Source organism: Gasterosteus aculeatus, chromosome 2, assembly GCF_964276395.1.
Source record: "Gasterosteus aculeatus chromosome 2, fGasAcu3.hap1.1, whole genome shotgun sequence".
Lineage (NCBI taxonomy): Eukaryota > Metazoa > Chordata > Actinopteri > Perciformes > Gasterosteidae > Gasterosteus > Gasterosteus aculeatus.
Window position 1 is genome coordinate 14,397,551 of NC_135689.1, and position 16,385 is coordinate 14,413,935.

At 43.2% G+C, this 16,385-nt stretch overlaps 3 protein-coding genes across 4 annotated transcripts in view; all 3 read left to right on the plus strand.

Moving 5' to 3' along the window:
• Positions 1-4,610, plus strand: part of LOC120829646 (charged multivesicular body protein 4c) — a gene marked incomplete in the record, with an annotated part of 5,074 nt that extends 464 nt beyond the window's left edge. The window contains 5 exon segments of the mRNA XM_040193942.2: positions 1-69; positions 1,438-1,615; positions 2,024-2,138; positions 2,605-2,731; positions 3,342-4,610. Of these exon segments, the coding sequence (XP_040049876.1) occupies positions 1-69; positions 1,438-1,615; positions 2,024-2,138; positions 2,605-2,731; positions 3,342-3,406 (554 nt within the window).
• A 244-nt stretch (positions 4,611-4,854) lies between these two features.
• On the plus strand, positions 4,855-10,554 carry eif2s2 (eukaryotic translation initiation factor 2, subunit 2 beta). The gene is made up of 9 exons (XM_040193939.2): positions 4,855-5,255; positions 6,362-6,545; positions 6,664-6,764; positions 6,958-7,087; positions 7,162-7,262; positions 7,910-8,058; positions 8,176-8,232; positions 8,378-8,463; positions 9,218-10,554. Exons 1-9 carry the CDS (start codon positions 5,241-5,243, stop codon positions 9,391-9,393), a joined length of 999 nt encoding a protein of 332 aa, XP_040049873.1. The 5' UTR covers positions 4,855-5,240; the 3' UTR covers positions 9,394-10,554.
• An 895-nt stretch (positions 10,555-11,449) lies between these two features.
• Positions 11,450-16,244, plus strand: LOC120829862 (uncharacterized). 2 transcript variants are annotated; one of them, XM_040194392.2, is made up of 6 exons: positions 11,450-11,901; positions 12,334-12,494; positions 14,029-14,147; positions 14,282-14,484; positions 14,592-14,654; positions 14,816-16,244. In XM_040194392.2, the coding sequence occupies exons 1-6, from the start codon at positions 11,795-11,797 to the stop codon at positions 15,405-15,407; spliced, it is 1,245 nt and encodes a 414-aa protein (XP_040050326.2). In that variant the 5' UTR covers positions 11,450-11,794; the 3' UTR covers positions 15,408-16,244. The 2 variants fall into 2 exon arrangements, with proteins under 2 accessions (XP_040050326.2, XP_040050327.2); XM_040194393.2 differs by having other exon boundaries at positions 11,496-11,901; positions 12,334-12,467.
• The last annotated feature ends 141 nt before the right edge of the window (positions 16,245-16,385 follow it).

Genomic DNA, 16,385 nt, shown 5'->3' on the forward strand with positions numbered 1-16,385 from the left:
AATTCCTAGAGAAAAAGATCGAACAGGAGCTGCAAATTGCCAAAAAAAATGGCACGAAAAACAAAAGAGGTGAGATATCAGTGCGTACTTTCTCTCAGCTCCTTCGCTTTGTCATCCGGTAGCCTGGTCCCAGCCCCGAGCTAACATTAGCCACGTTAGCTAAGTTGGCTAACTTTCCCCATCTGTCAGAACTGTTGGCAGCCCCACCTGCCGTCCTCACCGCGGCCCTGCCACATACGTGCTGCTTCTCAGACTGTGTTCGATGTGTCATCATCTCACGATTGTCGCTGACCTCTCGTCCCTGCAGGAACGGGGTAGCCGTGTCTTCCCCCCCACACATCTCAGGCATGTGGTTTGTTGTCGGCTAATTGATTTGAGGGCCATTTAAAAATTGTAAAAGGTGTGGCAAGCGGTGCAGCTCCAGTTGTTGGGCTGCCGATGGACGCTCAGTAAACATCTGGGCTGCATCTGGAGTCGCTGATGTTACAAGGACATGATATCAAAGCACTTCAGTCACCAGAAGCCCTTAATACTAAAACAAGATATAAGCCGAAGGTGAGCTAGTGCAGCACCTGTGCCTTCCTGTTGTAGGAAGAAGACAGCTTGTGAATGTGGGGGTTGGTTAATTGATTATGAGTATTGTGTGAGAAAAGAGCTGACGATAGTGCTATAATACAGATTGAGACGTTACGGAAAATAGAATAAATCCTCATGGATGATGAATATTCATGAGTAACATAACCCCCCCAAAAAAAATCTCATGAGGACTCTGATGGTATTAGTGATAATTGTATTATAAGATATGCTGCTCTCGATTGTGCAGTACTTGAGCAAAAAGGGTGGACAGACCCGTGCATTGATTAAGTGTGGTAAAAAAATCGAATTTGTTATTGCAATGTGGGGTCATAGATAAACTGCTCTGCCCCCTCCTTGTACAAGGTTGTTAAAGAAGTTGCAGATGCCTTGGTGTTGAGCTGCATTTGATACCTTTAAAAAAGCTTTGTTCTTCTCCCTTGCTTGAATACATTCATCTTACAGTGATTATTTCTTCCTTTTGCCTCACAAAGTTTGGCAGAATGAGTCAACCCAGTCCAAGTCTTTATACCGTCTTATAGTTTCAGCCCATCTGTGGTTTTGGTCGCGTGACTCCTGCGCTGAATCATTTCTATTTTCCATCTTGCCAGTCAAGTGTCTTTCAGATGTATCTAATATTCCTCCTTGTCGACCTGAGTCACCAACATGATGGGTCACTGAGGAAGCATTATATTTAGGATTCCACTCAGTTATGGATCACTGTAATTTCACAGAATATGCAATCTAAGTGTTTAAGCACTTTTTCAGGTTCCCATTGCTGTTGAAGGACAAAACAAACCCCACGATTGACACTTTTTGTTATGGATAGTCCAATCCTTTTGACTCCAGTCTCTGTCTCCTCAGCGGCCCTGCAGGCTTTGAAAAGAAAGAAGCGGTATGAGAAGCAGCTCACCCAGATCGACGGCACGCTGTCGACCATCGAGTTCCAGAGAGAGGCTCTGGAGAACGCCAACACCAACACTGAAGTGCTCAAGAACATGGGTTTCGCAGCCAAGGCCATGAAGTCTGCCCACGAAAACATGTAAGAGGGAACACCCCGTCTCTGATGGAGTTCATTACAATTGTGTTGATTGCTTTATGGTTTGGACTGATGTTGTCTTCATGGGATTACAGGTTGAGATAAAAGAGGCGGCCTTTTTTTAACTCAAAAGAGAGATCATTTAAAAATGCTTTTCATTGTAACAAAAAGCAGAGCATTCGAGCCATACGCAGCAATACCTCCTTTATCCCAAGCAGCAAGCAATAGGTATTATTGTGATATCGGTGACATGATTAAAAACATATTTGAATATATGTAACATTCTTATTGTTAAAAATAACATGGTTCTATGTCTGCCAACTTGCCCGACTCGGTTTAAAGGGGTTACACAAAGGTGTGTGTGTGATTCTATTTTCTTTATATACGAATCATCTCCTGCTTGTTTTTCAGGGACATTGACAAGGTGGACGACCTAATGCAGGACATTACAGAGCAACAGGAGCTGGCCCAGGAAATCTCCGACGCCATCTCTAAACCTGTCGGCTTTGGAGAGGAGTTTGATGAGGTGAGCTGGCTGTTTAATTCACGGTAATGAGTGATGGGCTGATGATTTACGTGGGATAACCACATCACCAGTTGGGTCGGTTTGTTCCCCTTTTGGGGTCATTACTCTGACATTAAGGCTTCGTTATTTTTCAACGCTCTTATTTATGGACCAACTTCACCTTATTTGGCCGTATTGAGTCATCGGGAGACAGTATGGCAGAAGGAATGAATTCTCTTAAATTCTCAGTCAACTTAGTTCAAGTATTTAGTATTCGTATTGTTGGTATTTAACAGCGAGAAGTTAAACTCGCCACATGGAGAGGCGCACAAGATTTAGGACTAAATTATACACCCCCTGAATTTTGTGAAACATTAATAATATCATAATTTCTTTTCATTTAAGATGCATACTGTGGTTTTAGTTTTGCACAAATTTGTTTGTTTGTGATTATCCTCAAGTTTAGTGTTGTTCTGTCTTTGTCTAGGATGAGCTGCTGGCGGAGCTGGATGAGCTGGAACAGGAGGAGTTGGACAAAAACCTGCTGGAGATCGGGGGGCCAGAGAACGTCCCTCTTCCCAACGTGCCTTCTACTTCATTACCTTCCAGACCTGGTAGGAGACTTTTGACTTTTCACCGAAATGATAACATATACACACACACACACACACACACACACACACAAGGTCTGCGTCTCAGTGTAGTTCATATAACGCGCACACACAAGTTACTTATCAAGGCGTCTGCTGTGAGGTCACAGACTCCATGACTTTCTAGTGATATTGCGTGAACTACTGTGTTGTTGTTTCCCAACAATTGTTTATCTGATAAAATACTATATTCTATGTATATTTTTTATTTTCTTTCAGTCAAAGGAATAGTCAACACTGGGAAATATGATTAATTGCTTTTTGCTTGAAGTTAAATGAGAAGTTTTTTTTATGCATTGACACTATACTTTCAGCTTGACAAGTACATTTTTGAACACACCCACCAATGTTAAAGTGCTCTAACCACCCTTAGATTAGAAATAAACATATTATAGAGTTTGAAGTGTCACAAAAAACCAAGCATGTGTACGATAAAAAAGCATTATAAAGAAGGGACAGTGTGTGTTCTTATCCGCCAGTAATGTATTGAGGTGGTTGATTGTTGTTCAGGATTAGGTGTGGAAGAGTCACTGCACATATCTTACAACTGTCATTTCTACTTTTCACCCCAAAGCCAGGAAAGAAGAGGACGAGGACGACATGGAGGACCTGCAGCGCTGGGCGATGGAAGCCATGTAGACGCAGCGTCTGCCACCTCATACCTGCATCAGAGAGGGAAGAGGAAGGAGCAAAGGGGAATGAATGGACTGATAGGATGTTGTGTATGAGTATATTTTTGTGTGTTCGAGGAGAGCTGACTTTATGTAACTCTAGCAAGCGACAATGCTGTAGTTATTGTTTTTATTCTGTCCCCATCACAAATACAGAGACCCCTGGGTGTTCAGCAGATGAGACAGGGGCTTTTATATTGAAGCTCCATCACTCTACTTGAACTAAGTAACACTAATATTTTTACCCTGAATTTTAACCCAATGCTAGCACTTAATTGTCGTTGTACTGGGCAGGGCTATTTTAGCACCCAGAGAGTTCCTACTGAGGGGTCATCGTATGAGCTCTGTGGTGCAATAAAGGAGTTGTGCTCAGATAGGTGTTGCAAGCTGTATGGCATTGTTAATATTATTGGATGACAGGGGAATTTTCATAGATCCTCAATGATCGGCTTCTGACTCACATATTTATCTGTGTTTTGTGGCGTTAAACTGGCTAGATGTCTTTTTTCCCCCTCATGACAAAAATAACAGTCCTTTGCTCCCTTGTTTTTTGTTTATTCAGTTGAAAATAGGAGAACAGCTGAGCATGAGCTGGTCGAATGAGCTATGAGCTGTTTGTTTGCCAGAATTCGAACCACCTCTTTTGTTTACGGCTGCGTGCTTTGTCCTTTTTAAACCCTCCTGTCGCCATTGATAGCGACGTCTCCCTCCCTCAAAGGCATTCTCACCAGTGGTTTGTGTTATTTGGTGTAAATATCCCAAATGTGTCTCTTTTTATATACTGTATTTCTGCCATCACTGCGAGGTTGTGTTGAGGGTGTGTGAAGCATGCAACAATGGATAAATCCCAATACAGATCACAAGGCACGACTAGAAAGAGAGATGTTAAACATTTTCATTTCCTACTCTGTCTGTCTTATTTATACTCATACCATTTTTTTGTTTTCAAATTGTATAATGTTGATAAAAGAAATTAACTATTGTCACATCTTATTAACTGCATCTTTAAGGAGATATCGAAAAGATTCGATTTTAATCTCTCTAATCTACACTATTTTGGAGTTTTTTTACATAGAAAAAAACGAGGATGGATGGACAAGCATGTTTGCATTTGTTTTATTTATCCAGATGATGATATTATTTGCAAAATCATTAAAGGTTTTCAATTATTTTATGGTAGTTTTGTCATTTGTCATCACAACGTCCCACAGATCGAGGTATTGTTCGACCAGCTGCTACAAACCGCGAAAGGTGTTTTATAAAATTAACTGTCCGAGACAACGGTGGCATTTTAGCTCGAACAGAGGCATAACTGTTAATTGCTTTTTCTTGCCTATTGGCTAACATGTATACATTTTGAAAGTTGAGGTGTGCTTCATTATGATATAAATAGTTAGCATGTTATACTTAAACACTGGGGGGCGAAGAGCAGAAATTGTCGTTATCATAAATTACATCTCAAGTTAATACTCCGTTAATAACTAGAATTACGGACAATTCATATGATCCTTTTCAAACCCAAGTCACAAGGTGCTTTACAAAATTATGCTTTTAAAAAAGCCAAGCAATCGTTATCCGTAAATAAATATAAACAGACATTTTAAGCATCGGATTTGTTTTTCAACTCTGCTCTTGAACACCCAAATGCGACGCGTCGTCGCAAATTGATGACGTCGGGATTTAGAGTTCGCGCTTGCGCACTGCACATCTAACGCTGATGCAAGACATTTTCGGCGCAGCATTGTGGTACTGTTCAAGGGACACGCATTAGCCCGATTTCAGTCACTTTTCAGCCCGCAAAAATGTCAGGAGACGAGGTGAGCCATTTACAGTTACTCTCTGTTTAATCGCAGTTGGTGTATGGGCTTGTTTGGGGGAAAAAAACGTGAAATATCAGGTCGAATCGGTGTTGAGGATGACTTTGGGCCTCCGAGCTGCTGCTCCCCTTCCTATCCGCACCATCTCTCACATGGCTGGAGCCGAGCTAACCCGACCACACAATGTCCAGAAAATATCCTGCAACCTCACGCCACTATGTTATGTCGCGATAAATCTTATCTTAGTTTTTCTCACCGCGTGTCATCAATCCGCCCTGTCACAAATGCTTCATACTCGTATCGAAGGTTTGAATATAGCTAGCTACCGGTAGCTAGCTGCCGTTAGCAGCAACGAAGCTGCGGCGCTAGCGGACGATGTTCTCTACCAGGAACAAAAAGCGGAGGCTACCGGGCTGAAACGATGACGGAGTCGTGACAGCTGCAACCGGCAGAATGGAGATGCGGGCTCCCTAATACATATTTTACCTTCTTAACGGTTTTAATCGATTAAAAGGTTTTTAATGCAATTTGAGATTTCCGTAAATGGATTCCCGTGGTTTAACGTTAGCTGGTTTTATTCAGCGAAGACAGTCAAACGATTCACGGAGTTCACGTCAGTTCAGTTAAATGAGAACTGTACAACCATTAGTCGGATAAATGACATTTCACAGAAGTTGACAAATTCATGGTTCTTGTTTTGGATCATATGCTGTCCAAAACCTTTACGTTTTTTTCTTATATAAGAGGAATTTTGTTGACTTTCCATCAGCTGTTTTCCAGTAATGTACTTTATTACTGCACACTGGCTGGGGTTTAAGTTGCTGTGTTTATAAGAGGATCCTGAATGATGACAACATGTTCAGTCCCATGAAAAAAATTTGCCTTTGTCCAATCTGTTCACACATCTTGTCACGCTGACTAAATGTTTACAGCTTTTTTAAATGTGTTGTAAGAAAAAATTGTAAAACATTTAAAATCCCTCAACATGAATATCAATAATTACAGAAGTCCAAAAGGAACGACACAATTGGTTGAGCGAGGGGGAAAAGTCAGAAACTTGTCAGTTGTAAAACTCCATTTTCTTTTTCCTATTTCTTTTCTGTCAGATGATTTTTGACCCCAACATGACCAAGAAGAAGAAGAAGAAGAAGAAGCCCTTCATGCTGGATGAGGAAGGGGGCGAGGGGGTAGGAGGAGAGGAGGCTAAAGAGGTGGAGGCGAAGGAAGCAGAACCAGAGATTGGAGAGGACAAGGAGCTGGATCTAGATGAAGACGAGAGCAGGAAGAAAGGTTAGAAGAAGAGAAGAGACTACTCTGTGCATCCTTCTTCATGGAGGATATTACATTGTGTTAATCCACCAGCCTGCATTCAATTGGGATTAAGCAGAATTTGTTTTGTCTTCGTTAGAACCGTCTGATGATCTGGATGACTTGAACTTCATCAACCAGAAGAAAAAGAAAAAGAAACCCAAGAAAGTATTTGATAACGATGTCGAGGAGGGATTAAAGGTCAGTAACTGCGTCTCTTCTTTCCCTTCATCACTTGTAGTCTGTTTTTTCCTGTTAGCTCCCATCCTCTCTCTCTCTGATCACTTCTTGTTGTCCATGTCTATCTTTTCCCTCCATATGCTCTCCTTTCTCTTGTCTTAACCTTCTCATCACTCATCTCCCCGCTAAATCTCACCTCGTTCCTTCAAATCAGGAGCTGAAAATTGAAGGCGAGCAAACCGAGGTGCTGGAGGAGGACATCCTGGACCTGATGCTTCCGGCTAAAAAGAAGAAGCCCAAAAAAGTGGACTTTGTTGAGGGCGAGATGCTGGAGATTGATGACGGTGAGAATGAGTCACTGAATATTGAAAGCGGATAACTAATATAACCCGTGTTTAATCATTTTTTTTGTTTCCAGTTTTGGAGGATGATGAGGGGAAGAAGGACGATGGGATCTCCTTCAGCTCCTCAACAGGACCAACCTGGGCCGGTACTGAAAGAGACTACACTTATGATGAGGTTGGTCCACTCTAAACCTACACAGCCATTTTATTATTTATAAAATCTATTTTACACGAGGAAAGGCCGCTTGTTTGTGTCACGGCAAATTGGAATATGCACCTTCTAAATTGATGTGATGCAGATGAAAATTATTTTCATCCACCCAAATGTAATGCAAGCTAGATCAAAGAAAAAAACAAAATGTAGCTAAAAATGAGATGCGTATCTCAATGCTTACTATCCTTATTTAATGTAAACTTAAAACTATATCCAGAACAGTGTTTTTAGGTTGTGAACGGGCATGAGAATGATCATGTTTTTAAGATTTAATCCCATTAATAGTGGAATATACATAGTCTGCACATCAACTGCTAATAGTTCATTCTGCACCATTTAAATGTGCCAAATTGCTAAAAAGTAAATAATATGGGTTTAAAAATGGGGCTCGAATTGTAGCCGCCACCCTGACTTTAGGGCATTTTCTTTTCATTCCAATGTAGATATAGCAACCTTTTTATATTTCTGTTGTACCGATACTCTCCTCACTCAATCCATTTAAACAAATCTTGGCCCTGTGTTTAAAAACCTGTGGCCTTATCGGTCAGAAAATTCTACAATAAAAAAATGTGTATTTGGCGTAACTTTTGGCTGCTTCAATGTCTCAGCTGCTGAACAGAGTTTTCAACATAATGAGAGAGAAGAATCCGGACATGGTGGCCGGAGAGAAGAGGAAGTTTGTGATGAAGCCTCCTCAGGTGGTCCGAGTGGGAACAAAGAAAACCTCCTTCGTCAACTTCACAGACATCTGCAAACTGTGAGCCTCCCTGCAGACACACACGCACCTTTCAGGCCACGACTGTCTATGCCAGTCAAAAAAACAACCATTTTAACATTCTGTGTACTAACTGACTTTTCATGTACTTCATCGCAGGTTGCATCGTCAGCCTAAACATCTTCTCGCTTTCCTGTTGGCCGAGTTGGGAACAAGGTACGTTTTCGTAATGACCATCACAGTGCTTGATCACGCAGTAATTGGATTTTGTGTCGTTTTTATGCACACATTTCTTAAATAAAATGAAACATTTTTGTGCTGTGAAGTCAAATTTGTCTTGTTTTTTTGTTTCTGTTCACAGTGGTTCCATAGACGGAAATAACCAGCTTGTGATCAAAGGCAGATTTCAACAGAAACAGATAGAGAACGTGTTGAGAAGATATATCAGTAAGTAGCTGTTAATTATAGTCCATGCAAATCTAATAGGACTTTAGAAACAACGGCTTTAGTTTTAGCCTCTTTTTTCTAATGTAATCTTATTGTCCTAATGTCTGTATGTAGTTCTTGAAGTGAATACAAAAATGTAGTATAACATTTATTATAGATCTATTATGTAAATGTAACCTTTATTTATTCTATATAAGGGATGAAAATCCCAAAGAAAGAGATGGCTAGTTATATGCTAGTTATATAAGTTATGTGTCTATTCTCACTCGACAACGGTGTAAAATCATCAAAACAGAAGACACGCGTACACACATACAAGTCATGCGCCAAGCCTACTCGAAGGTTTCATCTTATAGGCAGGAATATAGTTGGAAGATAAACATGCTAAAGCGGGGGGGCTTCATCGGCAAAACCCATGTGCTGATAGTCGACCGCAGATGTAGACATTCATCTTTGCCACCACAAACATTATAAACATCGACGTGCAAACATCTTGATTATCAGATGACCTAGAACACCATGTGCCTCTACGTGGAAGAGCACAGACGATCTGTCGTACTGTGGTCAAACATTATTGCCGTTTTTCCGAAACTATGAAAGAAGATATAAAGTTATATTTGCTTCGAAATGGGAAAAACTTCCGTCCCCAACATGCCTTTCATGGGCTCCGCACTGAGAACGTCTAACAGAACATTTATAAAACTGTGTTCTGGGAGTATTGCGATGCTAAGAACTGTCTCCCTTGATCCCGCAGAGGAATATGTGACGTGTCACACCTGCCGCTCCCCGGAGACCATCCTGCAGAAAGACACTCGCCTCTATTTCCTGCAGTGTGAAACGTGCCACTCCCGCTGCTCCGTCGCCAGCATCAAGACCGGCTTCCAGGCTGTGACGGGCAAGAGGGCGCAGCTGCGCGCAAAAGCCAACTGAAAACCACCTAAGCTTGGCCCCCCCCGTCTCTCGGCCTCTCCCCCCCTCCACCACCCGGAGGAGCCGAAGCTGGGGTCTGATGCCCCTCTGATTCGCTAAAAAGACTCTCTGGATAGAACTGTGGGAGGGTTTGGCTGTTAAGTTGTGTTGTGGCCCAACAGGGCAGGGAGTGAGAGAGTATCTAAAGCTGACGGATTGGGTTCAAGCACCGTGAGCAGATGGTGTGTGTACATCATACACTATTGGTTGCATTTCATTTGTTGTGTGGCTGATTAACTCTCCACCTCCATAGGTTTCTTTCTTTTTTTTTTTCCTCCCCATTTGCTGTGATTTTTGATTCCTGCCAGATGTGATTTGAGATCTTCATTCTTTCCTCTGCCACTTAACATGCACAAGAGATGCGATTTCTTTGCATAAGGAATGGATTTCTCCATGCAACCAGCCAATTTACAGTTACGTTGTGATACAGTGACAAAGCAGTGTCGCTGCGATAACTGTAGCCACGAGGTGAGATTGAAGATTGCGTTTCCCTTTTCTGGCTTGTCCTAAAAAACAAAACTGCCTGGGATTTTCCGCCATGGCATATCAAAGATAGATAGGATAGTACACGGAGGAAGATCTGTCACTGCTACTAGTCTGACACCTCCCCAACAGACCTCATCTTCATCATCTATTAGCAGGAGGTGACCTCAGAAGATTAGGGCACGATGAAGGGGAGAGCGACTTCTCACTCAACACTTGGAAAGGATTGTTTGAGGGACAGGCATCCAATTGATGAGCAATGTTTTACTTCAATGTTGCTTAATTTTGACTAAAGGTAAGAGCAACACACTTCATCATCCATTTAAGATCTGGTGTGAAAATGAATATTCATTTTGTCAAGAAGAGCTGGTTAATTTGAGCTCATGCTTGTCCTGGAAATCAAATGCGTTCCTCTAAAAACAGCTTCTGAGCTTCTAAACACCTCTTAAAGGATTTCAAAAGATGTACACCACAAGCTAGCGGGCACGACTAACCGAGGCGCTTCAGTCCAGTTATACTGGTTATGATACATGACGTTGGTTCTGTTGATGTTTGAGAAGGATGTGGATTAGTATGACTAGCTGGAATCATTTTAAAACCTGTTTTTTACAAAAATAAAATATTCTCTCTCTCTCTCCATTGCTGCTCTCTGTTTAGTTTTGTACAGTTTGCCTCTTAACTAGTTCAATATTAAATAAAAATGTAACCATGGGGACCAGAGACAAAGTCAATGATGGCTCACCGAGCAAAATATTAAGTATACACATTTTAAATTGGGCCTAGATGCTTGTACATTTATATATCTGATATTTTAGTCACATAATTACACAGATACCCTTCATTCCAATAAGCACTGGGGAAGCAACCCTTGCACACTGCACATTGTTACCAATCAGAAACAATAGAACATGTACTACTTCAAAGTGCAAAATACAGTATGTTCTGTTCACCATCTACATGCTTCCATTAGCTCAGACTATGGAACAAAGAAATGTATCATGGTTTAGCAGATGACGCACAAATTGACATAACTATATCACCAGGGGGCTACAGTTCAATACGACACCTGGGTAAATGCATTGAACAAATCAACCACTGGATGTGCCAAAGCCTTCTTCAAATAAACAAAGACAAAACACAAGTAATTGAAAATATGAAATATTGAAAGTCAGTGCTGAACCTTCAATGACCGATGTTAAAAACTACAAACCAAGCCAGACCTCTAGGTGTAATTACGGATTCTGACCTCATTTGAACAGCCATATCAAGGCAGTTACAAAAGCAGCCTACTATTACCCAAAGAATATTTTAAGGATTAGAGGATTTATATTTCAACATGTTTTGAAAAAGCTTATGCAGAACACTGCAGCTGACGTCCTCACTAGGACCAGGAAAGTGGATCACATCATTCCAGGTCTCTTTACACTGACTTCCTGTCTAGCAAATAGGTGACTTCATAATCCTCCTGCTGGTTTAAAGCACTGGGTGGTTTAGGGCCAAAGTACATTTCTGATCTGCTGATACCTCATGACCCGCCACAAACTCGTAGCTCGTCTGGGACTGACCTACTTTCTGTTCCCGGAGTCAAAACTAAACGCGGAGAAGCAGCGTTCAGTTTCGTCCCCAAAGCAAAAAGCCAATCCCTGTAATTGTTTTATGGAGGGAAGCGGCCATGGTCTCCTGTCTGTCTTCTTCAGCCGGCCGGCTGGTGGCGGTAATGCGCCTCTGAACAAGTTTGCCAGCTTTGAATACTAAAGAAGAAGAAACGGAACAGGACCAGGAAGAAGAAGAAGAAGCAGAAGCTTCGGCGGAGCCAACGACTCCCTCCTTCCAGCTGGTAACGGGCCGCGCAGAACAATCGAGAACAACGCCGGACATCATGCCTCGCGTTTACATCGGACGACTGAGCTACCATGTCCGCGAAAAAGACATCGAGCGGTTCTTCGGCGGTTATGGAAAGCTCATGGAGATCGATTTGAAGAACGGGTGAGTATTTGACGGCAACATGATATTTCCTGACATCGCCTAACTAGCATTAACGTAACGTGAACCGTCCGCGCGAGCCACGTTTCACGTCACTATTTTAGTCCTTTAAAGCAGATTGCGCTTTTAGGCGGACATGTTTCCTCATCAGCCGACCAGCCCGTTTTGTAAACTTAAACCCGATATTTTTTTAAATCTTTTTTTCCCGCTGTTTTTGCTGACTCCGTAACTTCGGCTCGCACGTCGCGTGGCCAACATGGCGTCTTAGTGTTGGTTTCCGTTGCAGTGCGCGCGGCCCGCGCACCCGCACAGCTGGTCAGCCTGTTCGGCGCCAGCGATCTCATCACACGACACCACCCGCTGTGCTTTTTCGTGGCGGCCCGGACTGTATTTTGTGTATTTTATTTGTTGTTTAACGGTGTCTTTCCGTTCCAGCTATGGCTTCGTGGAGTTCGAGGATAACCGGGACGCCGACGACGCCGTGTACGAGCTGAACGGGAAGGAGCTGTGCGGGGAGCGGGTGATCGTGGAAAACGCCCGCGGGCCGCGGCGAGATCGAGATGGCTACGGTGGGGGTCACTTGGGTGGTGGGCGCAGTAAGTGCAGTCTATTACGAGATGGCCTCGCTTCCCCCTTCGGGTGAGGTGTCGATGTGGACTGCACGGGGAGCCCGTATGTGGTTTCTTAATTCTGCTAACTGATCCGTTTACACTGTGATTATTTCAGGTGCACTACCACGGTTTATAATCCCAACCGCCCCGCGATAGTGTCACGTGACTGCATGCTTACTGTGGCTCAGATGCTAATTTTGGGAGCTGCTGTCACATTATCTGTAGGTCTAACCTTATGTTTAATGCATTTATGTAAACCCCCCCATGGAGAAGTTCTGGATTTATATTGATCTTGCTCACAAAGTTTCTTTTTTTTGCTTGTTCATCCTCATTCTTCTGAACAAATCTCATCTCATCCCCTCATCCCGGGGTGACATGCCGGTTTCTGCTCCTCCCTAGTGATCATGGGCCACCCTTGATTGGTCCGTAGTTCATTACCGGGGTGGAAAAATAATATGCAAGTCAGAAACCTTAAATGGCAGAAGTCAGATTGCTTGCTTTCCTAACAGATTGCAAAGTTCCTTTGGGTGATGATTGCTAGTTTGGCAAGTCATGTATTTAAGGCTTAGACATTTTCTGTTTTCACCACAGAAGAAAGCTAATTGCAAATTATCACTACAAACCAAGTGCCGTTGTAGAGTTAGCAGTAGAACTTTTTAGAACATTTTCATGTGAAATGTGTATTTTTAACTTTGGTCTATATTCCACATTAACAAAAGTCCTTGATGTTTCAATTTGAAAGAGTCCAGTTGCGGGCTGAGGCTGAGAGTCCATTGAGGCTAAAGATGACTGGCTAAGATGACTGCCTGTCCCGTTTGGCCTTGGCTTTCACCTTACAATGTGTGTGTGACCTTTGACCCCCTTGATCCTTGGCTGACCTAACCGGAAGCCATGATGACAGCAGCCTTTTGCCAATAGACCAGGGGTGATGGTGAGGATTGCCATTGGTTTTTATGTTGACAGCAAACATAAGTGGAGCGGCTCAAGTAAAGAACTTACAGACCCAAATGTTGTAAGTGAGAGGACTGGGAAAACAAATTTTCAGGCCGACATCTGGTCAAATGCCAAAAGATCGGTGTATTTCTATCTTTACCTCATACTTTATAAATTTGATCGAGCAGCCTCCTTGACCGCAATCTATGTGGATACCTGCTTTCTGTTTGTGTTACAGGGATCGGAGTTCTTGAAAGAACATCACTGTCACATTTGTTTATGCGGCTTAACCATCACAGTGTGATGATCCGGAGTAAGACAGGCTTTGTTTGGCCGGAAAACGATGCAGTGGTGTTCTTTTCAGCAGAGAACAGCGTCAAAATGCTGAATACAAAGCATTACAAAGAGCTCTCACAGTGGCCACTAGTCATTTATCTGAAGCTTTGTTTTGATAATGGGTTCAGTCATTAAGTTCAAATTTATACGCCCTTGGACTTTAGTCTGGCAGGCCATTGCCTTGGTTTCATTTTATATGAATGGTCTCGGCCATTTCTAACTTTTGCCCATATTGCTGTTATTCTTAAAGGTAGCGGTTACAGCAGCCGGAGCCGCACTGGCAGGGACAAGTACGGACCCCCGGTCCGTACTGAGTACCGCCTCATCGTGGAGAACTTGTCCAGCCGCTGCAGTTGGCAAGACCTCAAGGTACGAACACGCAACTAGAGCTTTATGTTGGTTTTGTGAAAGGTTTGAACTATTTTAACCTCAACTGCTCACGCAGTGGAATTGTCTGCATATTTGTTTCTTTTGAACGTTTTTTTTTTCTTTTGGTCCCGAAGGACTTCATGCGTCAAGCAGGAGAGGTGACTTACGCAGATGCCCACAAGGAACGCACCAATGAGGGTGTGATCGAGTTTCGCTCCGAATCGGACCTGAGGAGGGCCATTGACAAGCTGGATGGCACGGACATTAATGGACGGAAGATTCGTCTTGTGGAGGAACGACCTCGCAAACGGCGGTCTTACTCCGGCAGCCGCTCCAGGTGGGAACAGCGCATCAGCTCACTTGATGCGCGCTGAACTCCTAACAGACCTGGGTAGCACGGATATCTTGCAGAGTTTTTTTTAAACTTTGTCCTGTCGCCCTTAGATCTCGGAGTCGTCGCAGCAGGAGCCGCAGGAGCTCCAGGAGTCGCTCCAGATCCCACTCGAGGTGAGACGGTCTGATCACAAAAATAAGGTTCAAATACAGAACAGTTTGCCTTTTAAATATGGTCGTAGAAGGAGCTTTTGTATTGGGGCTTTTACCAAAAATGAATGGATATTTTTAAGTAGCAGTTGGGTAAAACATTATTTAATTTTTATTCCCTACAGGTCTCGTTCCCATAGCAACAAGAGGCGTCGCCGCTCTCTATCTGGAAGGAAGTCTCGCTCAAAGTCCGGAGGAAGGGAATCAAGGTCTCGCAACCGCAGGTCCCGTTCTCGCTCAGCTGACCGGAAGGCAAAGTCCCGTTCGCGCTCCCCCAGATCCCGTTCGCGCTCAGCTGACCGGAAGGCAAAGTCCCGTTCGCGCTCAGCTGACCGGAAGGCAAAGTCCCGTTCGCGCTCAGCTGACCGGAAGGCAAAGTCCCGTTCGCGCTCAGCTGACCGGAAGGCAAAGTCCCGTTCGCGCTCCCCCAGATCCCGTTCGCGCTCAGCTGACCGGAAATCCAAGTCCCGTTCTAAGAGCCGTTCAAAGGTGAAGTCTGAGCGTGATTCTCGCAGTCGTTCCAAGGAGATGTCCGTCGAAAGGTCCCGCAGTCATTCGGCGTCCCCGATGGCTAACGGGGTGGAGGAGCCTGCCGCCAAGTCTCCGTCCCGCTCCCCGTCTCCTCGAGAGGACGACCGCCGATCCAAGTCCAGGGAAAAACGTTCAGCCTCACGCTCAAAGTCTCGCTCAAGGTCTAGATCAGCCTCTCGGGATTAGTGGAATTTAAAACAAAGGGGGTCGTTTGTCTCTTTGGCGAGCTTGATCCCGTTGCTGTACATAGTGAGCAGTCTCGCCTTTAGCGGCTTCGGCTTAATTGCTCTGTCTGCTGTTCTCAAAGTGTTCACTTCTCTTAACATATCTAAGATTCAGTCTCATTAAAGGATGCACCAGTCAGTTTCCGTATCGTCTGTCTCAGCGGGGGGGAAATAACATGAATTTGATCTGGTAAACTTGGTAAGTCTGTTTGTTTGTAGATCAATCTAGTTTACTTAAATGCCTTCCCATTCACACATGCAGCATCCATCAAACGCCAAAACGGTAAAGATTTCCTTTTTGGGGGGAAAAGTAGCGTATTGCTGGATCATTGTAGCAGTTTCCCATTTTGAACTGATGTCTCAATTTCTTTAATTTGTTTTTGCGGTACTCTAAAATACACCTGGGATGCAGAAAGTCATACTGCATATTTACAATATTCTTGGGGAGAACCTACGATCTCATAACATTGTACATAAATGTCATCAGCTTTCGAAAAGATTTTTGTTGGACTTTTTTGCACCTATGGGCAGGAAATATGTGAGAAATCCTTTTTTTTTTTTTTTAAGAGCTTCAATGACTAATGCAATTTCCCATTTGTCTTATTCTCACCGGCTAGTTGTCATTGCATCACCTGTGAACAATTTAAATACTTTTCTCTATTTCAAAGGTTACGGGTTTGTTTTAAGCCGCTGTGTAAAGTTTACGGCTCCACCCTCCCCCACTCCATCTTGTGGAGATTTCTTTTCGGTGCAAATGAGGTTTTTTTTATTGTATGATCAATTAAAAATCTTAACGAAATGCTCGTTGCCTCTGGTGTTACTTTCTGTCCACGTCACATGAAACATCTGCGGTATCGCTATGACCTATTTCCTGATAATTATATAATTGCCTTTCAATGCAGGGCGGCCTTTTTATGGCAAAGATAAACTAACATGTTGC